General features: G+C 46.8%; 1 protein-coding gene across 12 annotated transcripts in view; it reads right to left on the bottom strand.

The window, feature by feature from the left end:
- LOC139753145 (glutathione S-transferase 1-1-like) overlaps positions 1-19,595 on the bottom strand; it is a 200,915-nt gene that overhangs the window by 44,785 nt on the left and 136,535 nt on the right. For 10 of the 12 annotated variants that reach the window (XM_071669303.1, XM_071669307.1, XM_071669312.1 and 7 more), the window contains one exon: positions 12,257-12,315. In XM_071669303.1, the coding sequence (XP_071525404.1) occupies positions 12,257-12,315 (59 nt within the window). Of the gene's footprint in view, positions 1-11,850; positions 11,910-12,256; positions 12,316-19,595 lie in introns of all 12 variants that reach the window. The other 2 variants (XM_071669304.1, XM_071669311.1) reach the window with 1 other exon arrangement.

Genomic DNA, 19,595 nt, shown 5'->3' with positions numbered 1-19,595 from the left:
GGGTGTGAGGAAGAGGTTGGTTCACGACCTCCCTGGAGCCGAGACAGCCTTATGTCGGTAGTGACAGAGACGCTGCTGCAGGACAGGCCAACCAGGCGGGTGTCAGGCGAGGGAGGGAGGGGGCCAGAGGGTGAGCAATGCCAGCCACGGAGGAGAGGCTCTGGCGTCCATGCCTACCCCAGCACGGGTCTTCATCGCCACACCCACCTTGTCCAGGGTGACACCGTGCAGCAGAGGATGCAGGGGTGACATCGTGCAGCAGTGGGTGCAAGGGTGACACCGTGCAGCAGATGATGCAGGGGTGACACCGTGCAGCAGATGATGCAGGGGTAACACCGAGCAGCAGATGATGCAGGGGTGACACCGTGCAGTAGAGGATGCAGCTGCTTAAACAACAGGATCAGAGGGGCGGCGGAGGACACAGGTGGCGCAGGCGACGGCAGCGGAGAGACGACTGAGGCGGCAGCAGACTCGGCGGCGGCACCTGACTAACTGGGCGAGAGTGGAGCCCCACCACCACCGGTGGCAGCGCTAGCTCCACCCCCGCACCCTCCACACATGGAGGGGGATGACGTCACCATCTGCCTGGTGAGCGGCAGGCAGCTGGTCGGTAACACAGGAGGACCTGCTGAATGTCTCAGGTGGGACGCCTTCCGCCACCTGCCTCCTGAACACACCAGTCTCCCCACACGTCCCCTCCCGCATCACAAGGCAGGCAAGGAGGGAGGCACACAGGTCGTGAGCCATGGCCGACAGTCTCAGATTTAATCGTGACTGTGTGAAGGAAGAGGACGGCAGCATGACTGGCTATCGCTCTCACGATACTCAGTATATCGTGTTCCCAACCTCGGCGATAACTCCACAAATCTCGTCTTCCTCACACTTACGATAACTCCCTCCCTCACCAAAGATTTGGTGTTCCTTCCTCTCTCAAACACACACACACACACACACACACACACACACACACACACACAAACCAAGAACTACACTTTAACACAGTGATACCTTCTCCATCTCTCATACGACTGAGACTTACACGATGTTCACTACGAGTTACATGCATAAACTAGAGACCAACGACTGAGGACGACTTCAGTCTGAAGTGGTTTATACAGAAGGACACAGGTGGTTATTAGGCTGGCAACATGAGTGGGTAGAGCAGATTACTGACTTTTATCATTAACGTAGATACGCCGGGAGGCACGGAATATGGTCTTGATAGAGGGGGGGGGGGAGGAGGGGATAAACATGGATGGCTGTCATTAACAGCTGTGTTGTGTAGAGCTACGACAGTAATGGAGTGTCGTATCGTGTGTTCTCATGATGCCTCGCTGCCACCATGATATCTACCTCACGTCACACAATAAAACCGATCCTCCCTCGTCTACAACACAACTCTCATCCATAAAAGTCTACATCGGATGAACGATAACTCCCATAAGTTTACGATACTTTCCTGACAAAAGTATAATAACCAGATTCACCTGTACAAAGCACCGTATTTATGACAATGCCTCTGTCATACCAACGACGACCACGTCTCCCTTCTGTCACATTGTAACGCAAGCAGCAACACACGAGTGGCTCTTCCGAGGCTACCTCTCACAACACAATATATCACAAACACACATACACGACGGCAATGATGATACAGCAAGTGTCTGCATCCAAGTTGATCAACGGAGACGCAAATGGCGTCTGTCCTGGACCTAAACCAAAGTATTCGTCCAGCTTAAACGCATTTGTGGTGATGCTTTTGACCACAGTTATTGAATAATCCTTCCATACGTTACGTTAACTATCCTCCATACGTTACTATCCTCCTGAATCCTTCCATACGTTTCTATCCTCCTGAATCCTTCCATACGTTACTATCCTCCTGAATCCTTCCATACGTTACTATCCTCCTGAATCAAAAGTACTTTTCATATTCTGTATGTGTCATGTTGACATCATCGGTGCGGGCAGGGCGAGGCGGGTATGGCAATAACTTTATCATTTGCTTTCCTGGTCGTCTGGCTGTGCATCCGGCCGACACTCCTCCCACTGCCTCGTACATCGTCTGCTACAACAACAGCACACTAAGCGTCATAACACACAACAGTCTTGACAGAATCCAGACAGATACTTGGCTGAGACCAAGCCGTGGGTGAGACTCCGTCAGGGGCCTCACGTACATCGACAGGGAAGGACGGAGCTTTGCCGAGGGCGAGGCTCCGCCAAGGACCACCTCAACACACATGGACATGGAGAGTAGGAGCCTAGCGAGGGCGAGACTCCACTGGGCCAGCGGTCCAGGCCGTATGAGGAAGCTCACCTTCGCAAAACCAAATTCCTTTTCAGTATTTATAGGAATTGGCTGAAGATGGGAGAGTTCTCAGAAGCGCTGGTGGGGTGAGGCCGGGTGTATGTAGTGTGTATGGTGCAGAAGCTGGAGGTAACGGAGGTAAGTGGAAGGCTGCAGATGCAAGATGTGGTGGATGGAGTGTGGATGTGGTGGTAGTGAACACAGGTGTTGAATGTGCAGGTGGAGTAGTGTTGGCTGTGTGGGGAGAGGTGGAGTAGAGAAGGGAGAGACTGTGCTCCTGGACGTCACTACGTGAGACTACGATGGGTTCAGACAGGTGGGTGAGATGGTAGTGGCAGTGGCTGAGTGTAAGTGGCACTGGGTGTATAGTGGTGGGTGGGTGTAGGTGGTAGTGGGTTAGTGTAGTAGTGGGTGAGTGTGGTAGTGGGTTAGTGTTGTGGTGGGTGGGTGTGGCAGTGGGTATGTATAGTGGGTAAGTGCAAGAGGCAGTGAGTGAGTGTAAGTGGCAGTGGGTTAGTGTAATGGTGGGTGAGTGAGGTGATGGTGGTGGTGGTGGTGGTGTAGGGAGGACGTGTTTAGCGCCAGTGTGGCGGGGAGGGACGGGTGGGAGTGTATGGCACGTGACGTATTACCTGTCACGGTGTCGACAGGTGACTGGGGGAGGGACCCCCACTTTCTCTCCTTCTGCTAACTGTAGCTGTATCCAGAGTTCTTTGGCTAAAATCCTACATATATACAAAGTTTTAGTATGTATATTTCCACCTGCAATGAGCATCTTAAAAATACGTACAAAGTTCTAGTATGTACATAGCCAGCTATAATGTGCATTCTCCACACCCTGGTCGAGTCGACCTTCTTTCTATCCTATACTTATCGTTTATACGTGAATCAGTACAAAGGGAAATCCTCCTCATCTTCGTTTACGGAATCCAGTTCCTTCCCAACAGTCTTTCTCAAGAGAGCTACCACACCGCGTGTCTCCTCCTCTGCCTGGGTCACATACTACCCATGTGGCCACTGTGTCTCACATACATTAGGTAAGCGTTGGCAACCGGAGGCCTGGCTTACTGAAGGGTGGACCTGTAGGACTTCTGCTTCTTTCCTTCCACCACTCAACTCTGGAACTCTTAACTTCCTCAACTTTCACCGATTACAACAATCTATTACCATGACGAGGCTGGTCTATCATCACTTGATTGTTCGGTACGTGATCGGCCCCTTGAAGAAGACACAACAATAAACCAAACGTCCGCGTGAAGAAAAATGAAGTCCCACTAAACATCACCGTTAACAAAATACGATTTTGTCTTGGCTGTGTCGTATGGACGTTTGTCAGTGAAGGACCGACGTCCTGGCGTTGAAGGTATGCGCTGCCTATCATACCCAGGTCGAACTCCAGGCATGAAACCATCCAAACAGATAGACATTCAGCCTAACACATCTTAACCAACACAGACATAAATCATACCACCGCAAAGCCCAAAGATATAGACAGACAAACCTGGTGTGCCGGGGGACAGACACTCTCACGGTCGGGCCCAATCCCAGACGTGCGTCTGGACCAGACCAGACCAGACCACAGGTCCTGGCTGTATACCACAGTAACCATACCGGCTGCGGCAGGTGCAGCGTCCATGTATGGTAGTGTTGGTGCGGTGTGCTGCAGGTGGCGCTCCCACCGACCAGCTTAGTGTTGACCGTCAGTACGTGGTGCTGGTCAGCCTCCCTTCCCCCGAGCACCGCTCTCCCAGGAGCCTCTCCAGACCCCTGGCATGTGTAGGGAACATTGGAGGAAGAACCGGCGCCTTTAAGGAACCAGGGATGGGGTATGATGGATCCGCCGGGACGCCTCTACGATGGCAACAGGGTGTTGGACGGGCAGCCAAGAGTGGCCATTGTGGCGCACGAGGACAAGGCTGGCTTTACCTTGTCTCGACTCGGCACACCTAGGCCTTCCCGGACCATGTCTGGTGGAATTAAGCTCTGTGTGCCTCGTGAATAAAGGCGAAGTGATAATGAGATTCACAGTCTCGTCTGTTTCTCACTGCTACACGGCCGGGGTCACGGCCTGCCCGTGAGAAGGAAGGAGGGGAGAGGGGGGATAACCTGCGGGGGCGGAAAATTACAGAGCAGGTATTACAAGTGAGCCGGGAGGGGGGGGGATGGTAGGGGGAACAGCAAATACCTACGTAGATATAATATGGGCGAGGCACACAGAGAGGGAGGGAGGGAAGACATAGAGAGAAGGAGGTACCAGATGGTACAGTGAAGGAGGAGGTAGGGAAGGGAAGGAGGAGGAGCGAGGGTAGGGCACGAGGGACGTCCTACAGAGAGCCAGCCGCCCCGTCCTAAGGAGGGATTTGCACAATGCTCAGTCTCCCCCTATTCAAGTCATCCTCCTCCCCACCAAGTGTTGTCACGTCCCTCTCATACCTTCTTGATGATCAGCATCAGACACTCACACTCGACACTCACACTTGACACTCACACTTAACACTCACACTCGCCACACACAATCGACACACACTCAACACTCACATTCGACACTCACACTCAGCACTCACATTCGACACTCACACTCGACACTCACATTCGATACTCACACTCGACACTCAGTGTTGACACTAAATTTGATACAACGTCAGTGTTACAACCTTCAGACGTCAGACGCCAACTCCATACATCTGGGATTTACTCTGAGTTGTCAGTATTGCCTCAATAAATTGATCTCTCGTGCCCCTGGCACACCATCCCGGTGTGATGGTACGACTGTCATGTTGTCACTTTCTACTTCTTCCTCACAGGAACAAAGAAAACATTCAGGTCAGCAGTCACGTCATCATATCTAAAGGTCGCACCTTTGTGATCAAGGGTCGTACCGCGGTGCTCAAGGGCCAAGTCCACCGGTACAATGTTTCAGGGCATTTTACACAAGATGGCCAACATCATCTCCAGGTCATTATCTAACCACTGTGATATATTAAAGCTACTTAACGCAGGAGTAAACAAACCATGAAGCGAACATTACTACGTTCCAATCTCACCAGCCATCACGTGACCCAGTACACGCAACCTGATTGGTGGATAAAGCAGAGGTCTCCTTCCTATCCACCACCACGTTAGTACGAGGTAGATCGAAACAAGGTAGTTTAGCAAAAGTTTCCTCCCCCGCCACCGCTCCCTTCGGCACAACAGGTGGCAAGAAAATAACTAAACAAGTGCATCATGTAGTACAGGGTATACTGCCATGGGAATTTTATAGGAAAACGTGACTAGAAAATATATCCAGTGTGGGTGTTAACTGTTGAATGATCTGGCGAGTTGGCTCAAATATGAAAACAAAACAGCTGAATTACGTGCATATTACATGAGAACCAGTCATGGTGGAGGCAGTATGCTGACAACCTGTATGTCAAGCAGGCCTACCGTGGGGGGGGGGGGGGGGGGGGAATTATGGTAAGTAGGCCTAACACACAGAAAGGACCAAGACCACATCACTCATGATGTGAAGGTTCAAGGACAGGTTGTCGATTAACAATTTCTCCTTTTATAATTCTAACATTTTACAGCATCTCTCCAGCAGCTTCTGCATGTCTCCAGCACATTCAATATCTCTCCAGCAGCTTCTGCATGTCTCCAGCACATTCATTATTTCTCCAGCAGCTTCTGCATGTCTCCAGCACATTCATTATCTCTCCAGCAGCTTCTGCATGTCTCCAACACATTCATTATCTCTCCAGCAGCTTCTGCATGTCTCCAACACATTCATTATCTCTCCAGCAGCTTCTGCATGTCTCCAACACATTCATTATCTCTCCAGCAGCTTCTGCATGTCTCCAGCACATTCATTATTTCTCCAGCAGCTTCTGCATGTCTCCAGCACATTCATTATCTCTCCAGCAGCTTCTGCATGTCTCCAACACATTCATTATCTCTCCAGCAGCTTCTGCATGTCTCCAACACATTCATTATCTCTCCAGCAGCTTTAGCATCTCTCCATCATCATCATTATCACTCCAGCATCGTTTCAGCGCCATCAGCATCTACTGAAAGCTTCAGCATATCTCTCAGTGTTCAAGTAATATCCTCAGAAAGAAAATATCTTCCATTTTAATCCTGAATCGTCTCTTTGATGTTCATAACATAAACGACCATTACTGTTTTTCCTGACCTCTGTTGTCGTCTCATCACTCTATCCCGAGCCAGCTGGTATCAAACACGTCTCATCACCAACGCATCTTCATCCAATACGTACCGCAAACATTTTCATTAATAAATACCAGTCATCAGTGTTGACACCTCGTCAGGAACAGCCAGCCAGTCCATCTGTTTTGAAACACCTTTTTAGAAGATCTGAACCAAACTGAATTATAACACTGAAGTATTGGATTGTGCTAAAGCCACAGCTATCTTGAATAGAGTCAGTATGAAACAGCTGCATAGCTATGACTCTTCTGTAAGTCCAATGTGACACAAATGCACATCTAAAGATTTCTTGAACAGGGCGTGTGTGATACAGCTGCATGTCTGTAGGTATCTTGTGCTGGGCCTGTATGATACAGCTGCATGTCTGTAGGTATCTTGTGCAGGGCCTGTTATGATACAGCTACATGTCTTACTGAATAGTAAAATCTGGTGACACGTGCTGCCTACAGACGACCGTCCTGGAAGACTCATAGTAATGTAAAGTTTCCTCACCACAACGGCACGACCACTGAGCAACACGGTACGACCACTGAGCAAGACGGTACGACCACTGAGCAAGACGGTACGACCACAACGTCTCTTACATGTTGAATGAATCAGTTCTCTTCCGGCGCTCCTCACCTCGCATGGCTGTCAATCTGAGGACTCTCATGTATCGAAGTTTTCTGGTGTTATGACTTCCTCATGTGGCTTCTGCCTCCCCTGGTGCTATATCAAATAATCTTCTAATTTCTATCCAACTCTCGTATAATCTTGTCTATCTGTTATGTTCCTAGATATTTCTGCAGACCTGACACTTCTGTGTCTTCCTCACTGAGTTTCATTCAAAGTTATAACGTTATTGTTGCCACCTTGTGTCTGGCGCTGTCCTACATCATCGTCCATCTTCACCATCTTCCTAATGTGTACAGGTCGGGTTTCCAACCACTCGTGGTGGGTGAAGTGCTTCTAAATTCTCCCTAACTTGTTACGAGGGAGAAGTTAGGCAACACAACTGTTGGTGGGAGGGAGTGAGTGAGGGAGGGAGTGAGGGAGGGAGTGAGGGAGGAGGTCATTGCTCCAGGATGCAGGGGTTGAGCTATGGCGCAGTAACCAACCACCCCCTTCCACACACTCCCGCAGTCGCATGCGGCGGCATCCTGCAGGACTCCATCCCTACCGCAGGACGGAGGCGGCGAGCCATGTGGCCTCTTCCTCCACAGGAAGGAGCTACTCCTACAGCTGCTGCTGGGGGCGGCAGCGGGAGGAAGGTGTTCCGTACGGCACGTGTTCCTAGCAGGGGCCCAGCCTGGCCCAGGTGGGTTGAGTCCTTGTCTGGCTCGCCGCTGGAGGACGCTTCTCTCTCTCTCTCTCTCTCTCTCTCTCTCTCTCTCTCTCTCTCTCTCTCTCTCTCTCTCTCTCTCTCTTAGTTTGTCATTATGGCGGCAAATCTCTCTGAAAGTTTCTCTTTTCCTTCGTTACTTAAAACGTTGACTTTTCCTCTCTATCTATTTTTGTTTCCATCCCATCTTGAGTGTCCCTCCCTCACGTCCGTCCCTCACGTCCGTCCCTCACACATACCATCCAGGGCCGCCTGGCTCCGCCCACCAGTACCCACCCTCCTGGTGCCACAGCCACACAGAAACAAGTACAGCTCAGCACCTTCCTGACCCAGACACTTGCCTGGAGTCATCAACGAACCACCCCAGATGAGGAGACGTGACGGCCCGCGTCATCGTGACAACTTCTACAACAACACAAACAGTTCTACATGTACAGAATGACGTCATTCATGTATGCTCACCATGTGTAGCTAACATTATCGTCTTTCTAAACCTTCAGAAGCACAGTTATATAATCTGTAACAAAATCACGGAGATATCTAATTCTATTTTTCATATCTAAGATAATTTGTGAAACGAAATCACTAACAACTGTACAAAATGCTGTTTTTGTTTCAGTTGTGTAACAAACACGTAACCTCTGGTGAGGCTACACCACCAGAGCTGGCCATACGCTAACAATCTGACTACCTAATGATCAAGTAAATGATTACTGAACAGCACAACTACAATGATGGTCGTTTAACGAAACATTTCACTTATCAAGTCCAAGTGAGCGAGAGGTCCCGTTCCGCGTCAGTGCCACGCGAGACACGTGTTAGTATTTACATCTACTACATGTATGGTAATCACAGGTGACATTGTACACTTACACAACGAAATCTAATCAGAAGAAAATTGTATCTATAACTACATCCCTGTTCCGGGCTCCGCACCGCTTGACGTCATACGTATGGCTTGTAGAACAGATGGTGCAGTGTCGAGTGTAAGTGTCAGGTGGCAACCCAGGCCGTAAACACCTCTCGCCTCCCCCCCCCCCCCCCCAACACCAAACTTCCGGCACACACACACACACACACAAACCCGTAAAAAGCCACCTGAGATAAAACGTGTCAGCGTAGTTTCATGCTACATAAAATGACAAGTTTTACAGTGAGTTACATCTGATCCCGCGGTGTCTTGGTGGGTGGGTTATCAGAGGAGGAGGTTTAAAGTTTGTGCCGTCAACCGCTAAGTCGTGCTCCTTCCTCTCCCAAACACACGAATCAAATCACGGGAAACGAACTCTCGGATATTTCAGGGCCATTATACCACAACGGAAAGTTCTAAAACCCCAGATCATGCCATTAAATCTGGAAAACGTGAGCTTACAACAAATGAATTTCATTTACAGTAACATATCAGGAGACACATTCCTGTGGGTGGCGCTCGGCGAAGCGCACCTTAGAAAACGGAGCAGCTTCACTGTAGGGGTGACCATAGAGGACACACCCGACCGACGGACGAAGAAAATGCAGTATTTCTATTTCTAAGTCCATGGCTGGTATTTCATTTCGGCCTAAATAACGAGTTACTGATATTCATGAAAGAAGACGAATATAAGGAGATGTAAGGACTTTCTAGGGGAGACAACGGCATTTGCAGGGTCCTTTGTGGAGCAAGAGGTGACAAGCTGGCTTAACACCTAATATAAGGACGAACCCACCAGCCAGGAAGGCATTCGTTCATCCTCAAGATCAACATCTACTTGAACAAAAGCATCAAGATGTCCGACTCTTACTGGTCTACAGCGGCGTGCTTCAAGCAGCCATGTTAGGTTTACTGGATGAATGTGTCGTAGTTTATATTGGAATATCTATAAACATCACTCACACTTAACTACAATATATATATATATATATATATATATATATATATATATATATATATATATATATATATATATGTATATATATATATATAATGTTAGACAGTATCACACAGAGACTCGTGCCACATGGGGATATGTGTTTCCCATGTGCGCCTACATGACTGGTATGGCTTCCACATGCGTGTGATCAAGTGTCTCATTTGTAAACAATGAGATGCCATAACTACTGGTGACCTCCCAACTGTGTCTTGTAGGGGTCAAACAAAAGGTTATCATGACAGCTCTGACTAAGTGTCTTGTAAGGTGTGTACATCAATGTATACAGTGTAGGGGTCAAGGGTAAAGTCATATTAACACCCTTGACCCTTACGTCTACTGTAATCACTACACACATCTTCTACTTGGGATAATACACCAAAGCTAAAAGTGAAGACTAGAAGTAAACACACAGGTCAGGCACATGCCCTAACTACTTCACAAAATCAAAACATTTCAGGTAAATCATTAGACAAACAACAGGTAACAAGAAAAAGGGATCAGCATGCACGCACTCGTCAACACAAGCCAGACCAAACCAACAGATCGCAACATCAGTAACATGTCCCTTGAGTCTACACACATGCACTACCTGAACAACAGACACTGCATCAAGGTAACAATGGACCTGGAATCACATATGTCTTCTCCAATAAACTGTGATAGACAGATTATTGCAATGCTCAGAAAACAATGAACAAAATATTAAATTCTGCATGTGAGCAGTTATCAGATCATAATAACTGACATTAAACAATCTATACATTCAGTAAAGAATAATAGTTGTGTCTTGCTGTCTGAAAGCGAAAACAGTTTGTGAATGTAAAGGTATGGGATGTGAGGCGTGGATCCCATGCTCACACCTCAAGGTCATCAGCCAAGCACCAGAGAAAACGTAAGCAACCGCAACAGGAACTTACATATTTTCACAGTATACCTTGGCCGGCCTTGAGATTCATGTACATCACAATTCAATAAATCCTTCTAACAAATCATGCACAGTTCTATATATCATATAAACAAATATTTGATTATAAGATACATATATCAGGTTCAAATGTAATCGCTCAGTACAACGATGGTTATTTTGGATGTATACAATGAGCCGTTCATGGTGTCCACATTCAGAGCGCTACCTAACTTACCTCTCATGTAACAACAACTGAAGGAAAATAACTGGACATTTCTCATAACCTGTGTAAGAGTTTGACAACAAAAACATTATACTTGACTGCTTGTAGAAACTGACCTCTGAACCTTTTACAACAATCTTCAGTTTCTTTGATTTTGAGGATAGTTGTACGTCTTACAACACAGATTGGCTTTCTTACATTTAACATGAAACATTATCGTCTTCTTCAACTGTAGAATACAGCAGATGAATGAGGCAATATCATCACTGTCTTCTCTCCTGAACAAGTGTACATTTACAACATGCCAGTGTACACCTTATATTGTCGTGAGGTGGGTTATGCATATAATATGTGCATTATATACGGGCATGCAGTGAGGATAGTCTGTAAACAATACTGATTAAGACCATTCATATTACTGTGTGCTACGCAAGACATACAGGGGAACTGGCACAGGTTGCTACGTGCAAAGCTTAACACTAGTACAACACAGAAGCAGAACACAATCTGCTTCGTGTAGACAATGGCGAGCCACATGCTCAGTACCAACCAGGACCCCGCTACAACAACTACCACCAGACTGAACACTCCCGTGCAATGACTTTACAGGTAGGGTGGCGAGACGTGCACTCACACCCGGGGCTCCACACGTCCCTAGAGTGAGTCTGGAGGTGCGGCGAGGCTCGCAAGATCCCTCAGAATTTACGTAGGAACTGGAACAATCAGGGATGACTTCCCTGACTGACAGCCCTGAAGGATTCACCTGCGTTCTGAGTTCTGTGTCCTTACGTGGACGTGAACTCCTTGAGCATGACGTTACGACCCTTGGGTGTGATGGCCTGACCTCTGACCTAAGGCCATCATACGTAAGGGTCGTACCGTCATGATGAAAGGACCAAGGCTCATGCAAGCCGCCTCCAGACAAACTCTATAAACGTAGGGGCAGCGTGAGCCCTCCTGCCGTACACTAACCTCTCCCAGAGAATGAAACTATGGTCGTTGAAGGTTGGCACAGTGTGCTGGGGGTTCATCTGTACACAGAACACAAACACGTTAGAACACTGAGCATAACTTGGCTATAGAGGACAGGAGGATGTAAATAAACATGAGGGACTAAGGACTGACATGACGGCTCATTGGCGCAGACTGTCTGCCTCCTGCGTCCCTCCGTCTGTGCTGCTGAGGACGCCACACATGGATGATGACCTACGCAGGTAGGTGCCAGGCAGTCACCGGTGGGCACCGGGACCGCCAGCACGGCACATACATATCCTAAAATGTAAACAAGCAAAGAAGCTCTAGAGGATCAGTGGACAGCACTGGAAAAATATAGACGGTAGACAGATATGGATGGACGGGTGATGGCTGTGGTACATACCTCTCCCAGAGGACGAGGCCCTGGTCATTCAGGGTGGGCACCGTGTGCTGGGGGTTGAGCTGCAACATAGAGAGAGCACATCAGTAGAGAGGCTGGCTGGCGGAGCACGAGCAGAGAGGAGGGACCTCACTCACTGTCCACAGACGATGTAATGTCCCACCATGGGCAGGGACAGGACAATATAAACCAGCACACACTTCCTCCTTACACACACACACACACACACACACACACACACACACACACACACACTCAATCTTCAACTCCAACAAACATGTGTCAGTGTCCAGCATGATGGACACACATGTATGTATCAGATGTAGAGATCTGATCGTAAACAAGCTATTCCTTTGAAAACACACACCTCCCCTCCCCTGATACATGCAGACTGTGCGGGTTTCCTGAAGTCTACTGACGGACGCCTCTGTCGTGTTCTTCTATAATAAAAGTAGTTCACTGAATGACTCACAACTATTGTTATTAAATTACTCAACACCTTCCTCATGTCGTTCATACGGCCACATCTTCTACACCAAAAAAATAAGAAAAAATACAATCTCACATTGAAAGGAAAAGAAAAATCAGTAAAAAAAATCTTAATAGTTCTTAATACATCTTGAGAGGGGAGGAGAGGAGAGGAGAGGAGACGAGAGGAGGGACACATGCGGATATCTTGGTATGAAAACCACGCGAGCACGACGGTACGATCCTCGAGCACGAAGGTACGACGTGAGCACGACGGTACGATCCTCGGGCACGAAGGTACGACCATAAACCCATACTATTAAGGTCAGAGGTGAGGTTATCATACCCAAGGGTCGTACCGTCGTGCTTTAAGGATCGTATCGTCGCGCTCAAGTGAACTACCATCATGCTGAGGGATCGTACACTTGTACTGATCGTACACTTGTACTCAAAATGAACGGAAAAGGGTGAAATGATCAGCCTAGGTACATAGGTCGTTACCTGGCCAGAGTCTCATATAAAACTAAACATGTCACAGGACAATGACACCCCTATGTCACAAGACCACCTGGTATGACGTTCTGCAGGTATACCAGTTTGAGTATAAGATACGTTGGCCACTGAAGAGCTGTCAGTATGCGAGTGATTTGATCAGACATCTGTTCGCACGGTACACTCAGCATGACCAGGTAGAGTGAGGATGTATGTACGAACATTGCTCATAAGGCCCTGTGACGCTCAGCTCACACTCGTGACTCGTCAGTTCTCCCTCACAGATCATACAAGTCAGTCTCACGCACAGCCCTATGTCCTCACTCAAGATATCTCAGAACTTATGTTCTTCAGAACTCATGACAGTCAATACAGGAGTAACGCTCTCATATTTTTTCTCGAAGTAAACGCAAGATAATGTTATTCTTGATGTGTAGCTATTTACATATTATCATATGTGACATTTTACACGAGAAAAGGAAAGTTATGAGAAGCAGCTGTGCATCTGGTAGTTAACTAACCACATATCAGTTAACCAACCAACACGTCAGTTAACTAGACACTTGTCAGTCACCTCACTACACATAAGGAAGCAGACAGTCAAAATTCTTGTGAGATCATGAGAGGATGCAGACGATGAGAGACGCAATGTTATCCTCATTTACATACCAGTAAAACTACTCAATTTTCCTGAATTGTTCGTCGAGTTATAATGTGTAGTGAGGGTGGCGGCGGTAGCCGGGACTAGGTGAGTCAGGCTCGCTACTTGTGTAGCAAGTGGACCATATTTGGGTCGAGTAACAGTATCAATGCCGTCATCTATGTAAACGCTCCTCCACAAATATGAACTGAACCATTAAATATTTCTTTAATATTCGAATTGGCTTCAACAGTCTCCTCAGGATGTGCCAGATATTTGGAGATATTCTGGCACCATCCACTGCCAGATTACGGATGAAAGCCAAGGAATATTTTGAGGTTTGTTTACTTCTTGAGCTGCGTGCGTGACGTCACGTCAGGCGACAGTCATATGTTTATTCAAAATGAACAACGACCAGATTTAGCGTAAGTTCACTTATACTATGAATGAAAACGATAAACAACAGTGAATTACAAATTGTCAACTTTATTCCAACGTCCCCATGAATACCTTATTAATCATTACTTAGAAATATCTTACAATGCTTGTGAGTCGTCTCTTTCCTGTGTAACTTTGTTTGTATATATATATATATATATATATATATATATATATATATATATATATATATATATACAGAGAGAGAGAGAGAGAGAGAGAGAGAGAGAGAGAGAGAGAGAGAGAGAGAGAGAGAGAGAGAGAGAGAGAGAGAGAGAGAGAGAGAGAGAGAGAGAGACAGACAGACAGACAGAGAGAGAGAGAGAGTGTGTGTACCCTCCGCCTAAAATGATACAATATAATCTTCACCATTTCTTTATGTTATCTTGTCATCCTTCAAGTTACCTTGCCATACCTCAAATTACCTTGCCATACCTCAAGTTACCTTGCCATACCTCAAGTTACCTTGCCATACCTCAAGTTACCTGGCCATACCTCAAGTTACCTTGCCATACATCAGATTAGGTTCCACGTTCATAATAATATACGTCCGTCAATGTTCAGTATCATTTCCTTCAATTTAGTGAGGAAGCGTCTAATACACAGCAGGTTGTGACAACACCTACAGTACAGAATGTATCAGGTGTGGTAAGACGGGGATCCAGGGGTGAAGCCCCTTCATTAATGGTTAAGTTAGATTTGGTTGGGTTAGGATAATCTATTTATGGTAACATTAGGTTTGGTTAGGTGAGGTTAGACAATCCACTGAACTCCGTCACCATCATATCAGTCATGCTACGTATGCCCCGCATCAAGCATACCCATCACGCTACAATGCATCTGGGCCCCGTGACGAGCATAATGCTGTCATACTGTGTACACATCTCCTGTTCAACACCTGACTTTCATGACGTAAATAGTCTTTTCTTTGCCACATATGATCAGTTTCTGAAGATTGTTGGCCAGATCTGTAACTGGCCTCAAATTCTTACACCATCAGATGAAGCTGCCGAAGAGGGGCCAAAGGAAGATGTCCTTAGGGAAAAGAAAGAGCCACGGGGAAGTTAGGGGAGTCTTAAGGAAGGCTGAGGTAGAGACATAACAACACCCTGGTCGAGACTACAGCAGGGGAGCCCTAGGAAAGAATACAGCAGGGGAGCCCTAAGACATACTACAGCAGGGGAAGCCCAAGGGCATACTACAGCAGGAAAACACCACAGTACAACACTGAAGAGGCGCCCTTGAAAAGACTACGGCAGGAAAGCCCTCAGGCAGATTAAAGCTCAGCAGGTATGTAGGCAGGTAGGTAGGTATGTAGATATGTATGTACGTAGATATGTAGGTAGGTAGGAAGGTAGGTAGGTAGGTAGGTAGGGTTGTGAATCTCTAGAGGGGGTAGTGTGAACCAGGAGGTAGCTCACAAGGTTCCAGGCTCAAGCGCCGCTGCTCATTTGCATTTTAGATTAGTCTGGTGTAGAGGCCTGCCTGAGTGGCCGGCCACAGGAGACGTCCCTCGGTGACTTAGGCTTAGCCTACACTACACACAGACACCACTGCCACGCCCAGGACCCGGCCTCTGGCCACCACGTTGACTGACTGCATACGTCTTTTCAAGGACAATACTTGACCAGGAATATATTCCTTCCCGAGCTTTTGTGCAGGGGAAGGATGAGGTGTGTTCACCTGGCCACTATCCCTGCAGTACATCCCTTACACACACACACACACACACACACACACACACACACACGTATATATATTTTTTTCTTTTATCATACTTAACCGTCGTCTCTTCGAAGGCTCAGGCTGGGGTGTCCATATCTGAGTGGATGTATGGTAGATGAGAAGAAAAGAAAGGAAGAAACTTGGATGTTCTGGCTCTGAGTGAAATAAAGCTCAAGGGTAAAGTGGAAGAATGAAGCGGAAATGTCTTAGGAGTAAAGTCAGGGGTTAGTGAGAGGACAAGAGCTAAGGAAGGAGTAGCACTATTCCTGAAGCAGATGTGGAAGTGTGTGATAGAGTGGAAGGAATTAAACTCTAAACTAAAGTGGGTATAAACGAAAGTGGATAGCGAGAGATAGGTGGAATATTATTAATGCCTATGCTCCTGGCCATGAGAAGAAAGAACATGAGAAGCGAGTGTTTAGGGAGCAGATGAGCCAGTGTGTTGAAGTGTTGATGTAAGAGACCGATTATTAGTGATGGAGATTTAAATGCCAGGGTAAGTAATGTGACAGTTGAGGTTATAATGGGGGGGGGGGGATGGCGTATTCAGTGTTACAAATGGAAATGATGAACAGCTTGTGGAGCTGTGTTCACAAGGATTGTAACGTCGTGTTCAAGGTGTTAACACAGCGGCAAACAGACACCATGGATCAAGCGGATGTGCTTGGTTTAAGCGCCAAAGAAGTTACCGGTGTCTTCATACATCATCAAGTAAGTAGTCCCACCAAGGAACTTAAAATACTGGACTGTACATACGTGTGCGTGACGTAACACAAAGAGCGTAATGTACCGAAGAGTTCAAACAGTAGTGGAGGATGTGTGTGTGTGTGTGTGTGTGTGTGTGTGTGTGTGTGTGTGTGTGTGTGTGTGTGTGTGTGTGTGTGTGCGTGATAACATGACTACCCATGTACGTCACACATACAGGATGTTATACTTCCAGGAGAACATACCTAGTAGGTCTTCTCGAGGCTTACCACGACAACCCCTTAAGTAAGAAGACTTGGCTCCGATATGATCACTCCAGTGATCACACACACACACACACACACACACACACACACACACACACACACACACACACACACACACACACACAAGGAATTCAGTCGTTAAGACTGACAGAAGGAATCTTCATGGCCTTACACAGGTCAGAAATAATCCTAAATCATTATTGGGTCAATATGGAATCAAATTACTTAAGAGGCAACAAAATGATCCAACGCAGTAACACACCTAACATACTAAACTCTGGTCTCTGTGTGTCGATGCTTCTATATTCTAACCCAGTCTGAGTATCGACTGCCGCTCCTTCCAACGAGGCCATCCACGAAATACTGACAAACAATTCAACTCTTACTATACTGAGACTCTTCCTAGATCCCCTTGGTCAAGATTCCCCTTGGCCCAGATCTCTTCTTCGCTAGACTAAGTATACCTTCCCTGGGCAGGGCCAGGTATACCTTCCCTGGGCCGGGCCAGGTATACCTTCCCTGGGCCGGGCCAGGTATACCTTCCCTGGGCCGGGCCAGGTATACCTTCCCTGGGCCGGGCCAGGTATACCTTCCCTGGGCCGGACCGAATAGTAGCATCTGGGTGCTGAGAAGCCTCCTCAGCCGGTCATACGTGATGAGCACATAACACTGAGGCCACAGGTGTTTGCTCTCGACCCAAACATTACCCAGGAGCAAGCCACAATGAGGCATGTTGACCCCTCGCATGGTGCCCTACCCCATCCCACGCACACACACACACACACACACACACACACACACACACACACACACACACGTCCAACACCACCGTTTAATTAATTTCCTGGTTCCACGATGGTACGACCACTGACCCGGATGTATGATCTAGGCACGACGGAACGAGCCTTGAGCACGAAGGTATGATCCTTGGGCACGATGATACAACACTTGGGTATGATAACAATCCGGTCAAAAGCCTGACCTTCATACTCAAAGTTCATCTCGTCATACACAAGGGTCGTACAGTCAGGCTTGAGGAATTAATTTGTATAACAACCTCAAACAAAACATCTCCAAAAGTTTTGTTTACACTGTTCTTAACACATGTCTTCGCCCTTTTCTGCCGATGGTGTCTACAGCAATTATAGTAGCCAGGCGTCCAAGGCTTCATGACAACGACTTTCGCATATTTACATGCACTGACGGGCGAGTTTGGGCCACACAGTTTACACTGCCTCGTTCTACTGTCTTCCATTCATTAAAAATACCTTTAACTGTTTTTACATGCCATTAGAAAGTAGGAATAACTTGCTACAAAATAGACGAAATAAACACAACAACGTTAAGTCTGTGTTCTCCAGCTGACGATCCTGGAACACAGTGTTGATAACGTGGGTTAACGTTACACACGTTGCTTTCTGCGCTACACACGTTGAGCGTTCAAACAATAAACAAGACCAGGATCGTGTTAATGTGAGATCTTACTGAAACATGAATATGCTGACTACACTAACCCAACCTGACTTAATGTATTAAGGTCAAGAGACTCTCGCAGCTTATCCAGCCACCATAAGAGTTAACTGTAAACAGTATTATAAAGAAATACTTAACTACCATTTCTGTTTGGATTACTATAATCTCCTCCTCAGGTTTCTGGGTCTGTAACACATTTGTTTAATATCTTTACTTCAGTAACGGTTTACGTAGGAGGAACGTCTGCGTCTGACTTCTGGGATAACACCACCAGACGAACGATGCGTGTCACAAGTGGGTTGGCTAACACAGCTGAGGTCTGGTCACCTGTTATCATTACTCTTGTGTTCATAACAGTTTACCTTCATGTTTGTTCTAGTTAATAACAAGTAATTTACCTTTACTCCGATGTTTATATACATCAATGTATCTTTTTTCAGAATGATTTATTATCAAAACCCAGAGGAAGTTACTAGGCGAGGTCTGTAGCGTTCCACGTACACAGACAGACCAGCACCAAAGAATCCACCAAAGTTAATTGGTTTACCTTTTCTGATTCTCGTGTCACACCAAACTTATGTACGTCACTCTGGCTTACCCGGGACCCGCTTCACCCTCCACGGCCTGCCAGTTGAGACCTTACTGATAACACTAAGTGAGTCTGAATTCCACAGAGTATAAGTAAGACGTTTGATTATGATTTTAAGATATAATCTATCACAGTTTCTCGCTCTGCTGCAACTTAATATCGTCTGGGATACAAGACATTTAAATGACTAATACTATTTTCGGTCACATCTTTAGTCTCATACAATAATAATCATAATTCTTTAAGACTAAAATGTATACACCTTGGATGACCCATGCATGACCTACACTTGTGCAGTGTGTAACTTTATCTCTCACTAAGGACAAGACGAATGTAATTATAGTGTAAACTTATATATTCTCTATATGGCGTTACCGGACTCCACCTGTAAGTGGTTACACGGCAAGGAACAAGGCATCTTTTGCAAAGCTTTTATCATTCTCAATTGACAAAAAGTTGTCTTGTCAAGGAGCTTCTCGCTCTAAAGGAGTCCATCAGCTCCCTGCACCGGCGTGGAGTGCAGCTTCCAAGATGCACGAGCTCCAT

This window comes from Panulirus ornatus, chromosome 14 (assembly GCF_036320965.1).
Source record: "Panulirus ornatus isolate Po-2019 chromosome 14, ASM3632096v1, whole genome shotgun sequence".
Taxonomy (NCBI): Eukaryota; Metazoa; Arthropoda; class Malacostraca; order Decapoda; family Palinuridae; genus Panulirus; species Panulirus ornatus.
The sequence above is the reverse complement of the archived record's forward strand: the minus strand, read 5'-3'. Positions and strand labels throughout refer to the sequence as shown.